We start from the raw sequence: 7,548 nt of genomic DNA on the forward strand, positions 1-7,548 counted from the left end.
ATCATATTTAAACCTGTTGAAATTCAATTAATGGTACAACATTTGTTTGTTTTATTTAAGATTTTCGAGATAAAATGCATATAAATCACAGTTGTTTTCATTCTCAGCCAGAAAACTCCGCATTGTTTTGATTCAACATGAAATTTGTTTGAATTTCACAAACCGCACTAAATCGATGAGCACAGCCATATCATTAACCAATTCATTATCTTATTGCTACAAACACTTCTGGGCCACAATTGGAAGCATCTACAAAATATGAAACAAGTGCAAAAAATTGTTCGTTGCCAATTTATTGTTCGAAATATATGTGTTTGCCAACTCACAACTCGTGCCCATTAAGCATCTTTTGCATCATCGGAAATGTGCGAGACGGTATTTCATTAAAACATATAAACCAACGCACTAATTAAATTTGTATGTGTTGTGTTGTGTCAGTAGTTTTGATGACAAACACGAAGACGACGACAACGAAGAAGAAGCCGAAGCAAGAAAATACCGAAAAATAATGTGAATTGAATGCGTTGGATGTTGATTTTGATGTCATTAGCCCGCAAAAATATTTTATTCCTATTACAATAATACTGATTTTCGATTACGATTTATTTGTTCGGTACGTGGATCATTTTGGTTAAGCCAAAAGTAGCGCAAAGGTTTCCATTGGGGCATTTTCGGTGGGATTTTAGTCATTAGCGCGCGCTTAAGATGAACGCATAGAGCGGATTATATTGTGTTTGTGTGTGTATGTGTGTGTGCATGGAAAATGTCTATTAGATGTGTGTCGCACAAGCACAGATCTATAAACTTTTCCAATTTATTAGATTGTGTACATGTTTTTCATATGGAATTCGTCGTTCATTCCATTTCTTTGCACAAACATATCCATATATACGGCAAATCTCAGCACAGCACAGCATCAACTATCCAACCAACATCTATTCGCATTTGGCATGGAACGGAAGAGTTTTCCAATTCGGTCAAACCACAGAAACTAGCATGCATACCAAGTGAAATGCGAGAAGGCACACACACACCATAAAATGAATGAAAAAGAGAGAAAAAAAGTATCACATTTGAACATGTTCGCATCGGCTGTGTGTAATATTACCATTTTCGTGATACTTTGTGCCGAATTACATGAATTATTCGGGATTTTGGTTTAATGTCTTTGTAATTAATATTTTTCGCTTTGGCATCTTGACGCATGTTTTGTTCCGTCCGTCTCTCGTGCACACACACACACACACACACACACACACACACACAGACACAGACATCATCAAAATCCTTTACCCGGAAACAACGAAAGAGGCGTTATCAATGGCATTTGATTTGGGCCCCATTACGATTTAGAACTATTTATACACGTATACATATAAATACCTATACAAAAACTGAAACGACCATTACGCTGAAACCCGAATGCAGCCATATTCTCCGGCCAAAGACATTTATTCAGCTCTCGTATACACGAAATTGGTCACATACATGTCATTCGTCGCAATTTCGGAAACAGGAATCAAAAAGTGGCAACAACACCAACTAAAGAGCTGAAAAAAAAAACTTTTCGGACTTATAATAATAATCAGCAGCAGTAGCGCCGCACTTACAAGCACGAATGAGACAAAAAAACGGCATTGCATTCGATTGAAAGTTGAAAGCCGAAAAAAAAAACTTAAAAATGCCTCTCTCTCACCTCGAGCCCTTGAGTCTGAGTGAGAAGCACATAGAAATTGATCGATTCAGTATGCTTATGTCGCCAAATACAATCTCAATGCATTGCAATATCGACATTATCGTTCACATAAAAATAAATACACACATAAATGCCAATTCTAATCTAATAACAAACTTATACCCTGAATATAATTCGGTATGAATGCGTTGCATGAACCGAAAGCGAGATAGAGAGAGAGCACATAAGGCACGACGACGACGACTACGACGGCCATTGTCGATTATCATAGTCGTTGTTGGGCATTGTTGTTGGCAAACGTCGTCGTCGCCGTCACAGACACCGTTATAGTCACATCGTCACCATCATCATCATCATCATCATTTTTATTTGTTCAATGTTCAATTTCTGACCATTGGATCGTTTGCACACAGCACACACAGCATCTCTCATTCATTCTCCATCTCCCTCTCAGTCAGTCTATGTACTAACTAGAGGCTGTTTGCCGTAATCGGCGAACGCAATCCAATTTTCAGGGGAAATGCCAATGCTCACATGAAATGTGCTGCGCACCAAAGATCCTTCTCTATTTGGTCGTTCTTCGGCGAACACGGACGTGCCGTACGTTCAACGGCATGTGCACTTGTCACAAGTGAAGTAAACAAGCCATTTTCTCCTTCACGTGTGTGTGGTGTATGGCATGGATGCCATTCGATTTGCACACAAACATTGTTGAATAGTTTGGCCGTAACAATGAAGGAGAACGTACATCATTTTCGAACATAACATAACAATAATAACAAAGCCACTCAAGTAAACTTGCCGCATAACAATCCATATATACACACTCTATTCCGACAGACGACGATGACGACGACGATAAAAGCACTTCTTTTTCTAGCGCGCGCTCTCTGCCTGGCATACATATACATTAAAAAAACAACAACCAAGAACTAAAACAATGATACGGCGACGATCCATAAGACGAAATCCGTACGGACAGCACCGTACATAGAACGGAGTCAGAGGAATCAAGCGTTGTTTTATTCTTTCTGCTATTGCTCTTATTCTTATTCTGCTTTTGCATTCCGGTCATGAGACACACAAACACGGTAGAGCGAGAGCAAGAGAGTGCGAGCGAGTGAGTGAGTGTGGCGCACGATGTGAATTGGGTATTGCATTGCAAAAACAGTACAAACTCGCAGTCGTTTTGCATCCACTGAACAGTCAATGTGATTTAGCCCGCAGCAGACACACTCACAAAAAAACAAACGAAAATAACAAACTGAATCCGTGCCGCGCTCACATGTTCCACGAAAACGTTACGATCCATGTCTGATGCACTAACGAAACGCGAAGAAAAAAACACAATTCGGTGGAATATTTATCAAAACATTACTAAACATGAATTTTTTGACAAGTCGTACGTATTTAAGCGAAGAAGTTTGAGTGAAATTTATACAGTGTTTGTGTCATAAATGGAAATAATGTTGCCTATATGCCGGCGTTTTAATCATGTGTTTGTGTCGATTATTTTTCTTCGAGCATTTTCACTCAATCACGTAATATCGCCCGTTTTTTTTTGTCTAGTTTGTGTTTTCGCTGTGCGAAATGAGTAAAGTGACTTTTTGAACAGATAGTGCAAATGTCGCATCAGATCTTGCAATAAAAAATAAATAATAAAAAGAAAATTACGATACAGATTTTGATGAATCTTGTGAATGAAATTTTGGAATTTGCATTTATGACCAATTTGCATGAGATTGACACCGTCGCCACAGTGAACAATAGAAAAAAATGTTTGTGTTTTTTTTTATTGCAGTTTCTCTTTTCAAATGTCTTCTGTCATTCTCTCTTTCAATTTAACGAAGAAATGTCCACTCGATAAATTCAAGTGAATATTTTTTTTGCTGCTATTCAATAAGTTTACCCAAATAGAAATTATTTCGTAATTTTATATTTAACCATTTCTATTATCTGTTCCCTTTTCAGTTGTCTCTCCGTCCGTGTGTGTGTGTGTGCTTACGTACTGACGTTTAAAACATTAAAACACATCGTCGTAGCATAAGTCAATATCGGTGTTTATGGAGTGAGACGCTTCCAACGAAAGATGTTATCGATAATTGGATTCTAATTTGATATTCAAACAAGCCAAACCAAGAGAGAGAGAGAGAGAGAGAGAGAGAGAGAGAGAGAGAGGAAGAGAGAAGAAAGTTAAAACGCTTTTAAAAATTTGCGGGTTTTCCTATATTGAATTTTGCATAGTTCGTATTTTTTTGTTACGAAAAGACGAAATAACGACGAAAAAAAATGTAATTAAAAACAAATTACACAAAAGATTTTGCACAAAAGTCAGAGCCGTGAAGATGAAAAATCAATTCGGTTTTAATTGATATTGGACGCGCGAGAAATCGAAACATACAGAGAGAGAGAGAAAAATAAACCCAGTGAAAATCACCGTTACGGTTATAATTAAATTTCTGTACTATTTTTAAATCGTACAGATTTTCGTATAGAAAAAAATTTGCCCACACATTCACATTGCATACAACACACACAACCGAAGAGAGAGAGAGAGAGAGAGAGAGCAAGCGAAACCCGAAATACACATCGAATTTCGATTGGATAGGAAAAAAAATTCACGTTTGCAACCAAAGGAAATGACTGAGTCAACACTGTTGCAAACAACGGAAAATAATAACACAACAACCACAAAAATGGATCGAGCAGTCTCACCGTCACCGTCCGAGCAGCAATACGCTCTCAAATGGAACGATTTCCAGAGTTCAATTTTGTCGTCGTTTCGACATTTACGCGACGAGGAGGATTTCGTCGATGTTACATTAGCCTGTGATATTCGATCGTTTACTGCACACAAGGTCGTTCTCAGCGCATGCAGTCCGTATTTCAGGTAATTGCTTGCTTTGTGTACATCTAATTGTGATTTCATCATCGACTTCGATTTTTTTTTTCCATTCCAACATCTCGTGTCAATACACAATTCAATATTTTGTTTTCTCTTTGTTTTTAATTTCATTTTATTATGTAGAAAACTGCTGAAAGCCAATCCATGCGAGCACCCGATAATAATATTGCGCGACATTCGTGCCGAAGACGTAGAAAGTTTGCTACGTTTCATGTACAATGGTGAGGTGCACATTGGTCACGAACAATTGAGCGATTTCCTGAAAACAGCGCAATTATTGCAAGTTCGTGGTTTGGCCGATGTCACTGGACCACAATCCAAAGGTTTACCACTGTCGACCAGTCTAATACCCGAAACGAATACATCATCAACGGCCAACATCAACGATGTGCATTCATTGCGATCGGGCATGATGGGTTCGTCGTTGCCGAATCCATTGAGCGGTGTTAATACCTCCAAATTGCAGGAGACCAAGGCTTCGCCGGTAAGAAAAGTAATGTCAATGCGTTCATTTTCATTTCTCCTATTTTTTTTTCTGTTTCATTTTGATTCTCTTTGTGAACGTGTTTTCTATCTTTTTTTTCTGTTGTTGTTGTTCGTTTCTAATTTTGTGCGTATCTTTTTTTCTGACTGATCCTTGAAATAAATGTTACACCTGTAGACTTCGACATCGTTACCATGGGAATTGTCCGATGATCGTCGAAAAAGTCATTTGACTCCACCACCGCCGCAAAAGCGAATTAAGAGTGTCGATTTGTATCGTGCTCAACATGGCATCAATCCAGAAGTTGATCCAAACGCATTGAAAGATGTACAACCACTATTGGCAGCCGCTGCAGCCTATCGAGGTCGTGAACGTAACCGTTCAAAGGAAAATATAAATCGATCACGCGACTCATCGTCACAAGATCTCAGCAAAACCGAACTACGCGACTCACTACTTGGACAAGCACTTGAATCATCTGCATCAGCTGTACAGTCAAAATTTTATTTCATTTTTGCCCAGCGATGAAAACTAGTGGACACCACTTATTGAAATCTATCAATGTTTTTCTCTCTTTTGTTTGCAGAAAAAACATCCGGATTTGGCATCACTACAAGCACAAAGCACTGGCGAAGATTCCAACAGCAGCGATCATTCGGCCGCATCAGACACTGGCGATTATGATGACACAATGAACGGTTCAATGGATCAACGCTTTTCGAGTTTCTTAGGTCTTCAAGGTATACCCGGTCTATTGCCTGGCCCATCCGGAATGAATGACAGTTTCGGTAAGTTATCACATTTACCAACATTTCTACTTCAAACAATGAACAAGAAAATTTCGTAGCATTTAGTCTCGTTTGAACACACATTGTAGTTATGAATCATTCCGCGATTAATTCATTATTCAAATGCTTTACAAGCACATACATTATTGGTTTCTTTGTTTTTATTTTGTAAATGTTAAGTGTTTATGTTAAATAAGACATTGAACTTGTGTTACATCGTACGTTTTTGTTTCTGTTCTGTTTCAAATATCAAAATTCAATTCATTTTCAATTTAAATGTGCAAAAAAAAATACGTGATTCCTTATTTTTTGTTGAAATGATAAAATCGAAAGAGAAAAATTAAGAAAAAAACACATTGAACAACGGTTAAAATCGACATCTTCGAAATTAAGATCCGATTTGATAATGGTTTACGATGAAATTCAAACAAAAATCGATTGAACTGGCCGATGCAAATGACAGCGAAAACTTTCCCTTCGCATAACTATGTGAAAAGTCATTCCCATTCAATATAATTCAAATTCGTTAAAGGAAAAAACATCGCAAGATGCGAGATACTCTTCATTTTTCACAATCAACTCAAGATATCGGACCGACTGAATATAGCCAGAGCCACACAAAAAATATGCATGGAAAGGAAAAAAGTGGCCTTTTCAAAGCCGTTCGGTCGTGTTTTTTTTTCTTCTTCGTCCCAATTCATTGTTGTTATTGTTGGCAATATTTTTTTTTGTTTCATTCAAAACGAGAGAGAAAAAAATTGTTACATATGCCAGGATAGTATTGTTATGCATAATGGTGCTATATGTGAATATAATGTTTTCTATAATAAATTCACCGACCAACTGGCACGCACAATCAAGTGACGAGACCGGGCAAATATCCAACACAAAGCAAGCAAGCAAGCGAACAAACGAAAGATAAAAAAAAGAGATGAAGGAAAACGAAACGCATGGCAGGGTGGTACAGCTGAAAAGAATATAATATACGCACGCACGCAAAATATGAATATTAAAAGTGTTCCATGGGATAGTGTAGTACATTTGAAATCAGAATCCAAATGGGCTTTACATTGGGTTTGTTGTTGTTTTTGAATACAGTATGCGTGCTCGGGTGCAGTTTCCAGCTATCCCAGCAGGAATATGTATGTGTGTGTATTTGTCTATTTCACATTTTTTAGTTATGTGTGAACTTTTAACTTAAATGTTTGAGCCCAAACTTTGAATTGTTGTCAATGCTGAATCAGTTGAATCCGTGTCCTGTTTACTGCTGGTCTCCCCGATTCGAATGGATGCTCACTTTTTGCATGTATAACAAACAAACGCACATAAATATTCTGTGTGACCAAAGCTGCTTGAGCAGAGAGCTTCAAATTGCCCTAACACACATACCGAAGAAGAAAGAACAAACCAAAGGAATCAAAAAGGAATCAGTTTGCATTATTCCATATAAATATGGATATGTGAATTGAGTGTGTATGAACAAACGAGCTGGCAGACCATTACAATTTTCCTTTTCACTCGCACACCAAGCGTAACCCGTATAAGCCTACTCTTTAAACACATGCCGCATAAAATACGATATTTATATAAGAATACCAATGGACAGAGCATCTCTTTCGCTCGCTCACGCTGTGCTGTTCCGATTAATCGCCTTACTCATTCGTCGCACATATGC

At 37.9% G+C, this 7,548-nt stretch overlaps 1 protein-coding gene across 13 annotated transcripts in view; it reads left to right on the top strand.

Moving 5' to 3' along the window:
- Positions 1-7,548, top strand: part of LOC129566960 (protein abrupt) — a 60,416-nt gene that overhangs the window by 22,370 nt on the left and 30,498 nt on the right. For 2 of the 13 annotated variants that reach the window (XM_055443377.1, XM_055443378.1), the window contains exons 3-6: positions 3,668-4,586; positions 4,725-5,094; positions 5,263-5,574; positions 5,672-5,873. In XM_055443377.1, coding sequence (XP_055299352.1) covers positions 4,336-4,586; positions 4,725-5,094; positions 5,263-5,574; positions 5,672-5,873 — 1,135 coding nt within the window. In that variant the 5' untranslated portion in view covers positions 3,668-4,335. Of the gene's footprint in view, positions 1-2,687; positions 3,475-3,497; positions 3,570-3,667; positions 4,587-4,724; positions 5,095-5,262; positions 5,575-5,671; positions 5,874-7,548 lie in introns of those variants that run through there. The other 11 variants (XM_055443382.1, XM_055443386.1, XM_055443383.1 and 8 more) reach the window with 10 other exon arrangements.

This window comes from Sitodiplosis mosellana, unplaced genomic scaffold (assembly GCF_009176505.1).
Source record: "Sitodiplosis mosellana isolate CC-2019 unplaced genomic scaffold, AAFC_SMos_1.0 Smas_scaffold_5, whole genome shotgun sequence".
NCBI classification, from domain to species: Eukaryota; Metazoa; Arthropoda; class Insecta; order Diptera; family Cecidomyiidae; genus Sitodiplosis; species Sitodiplosis mosellana.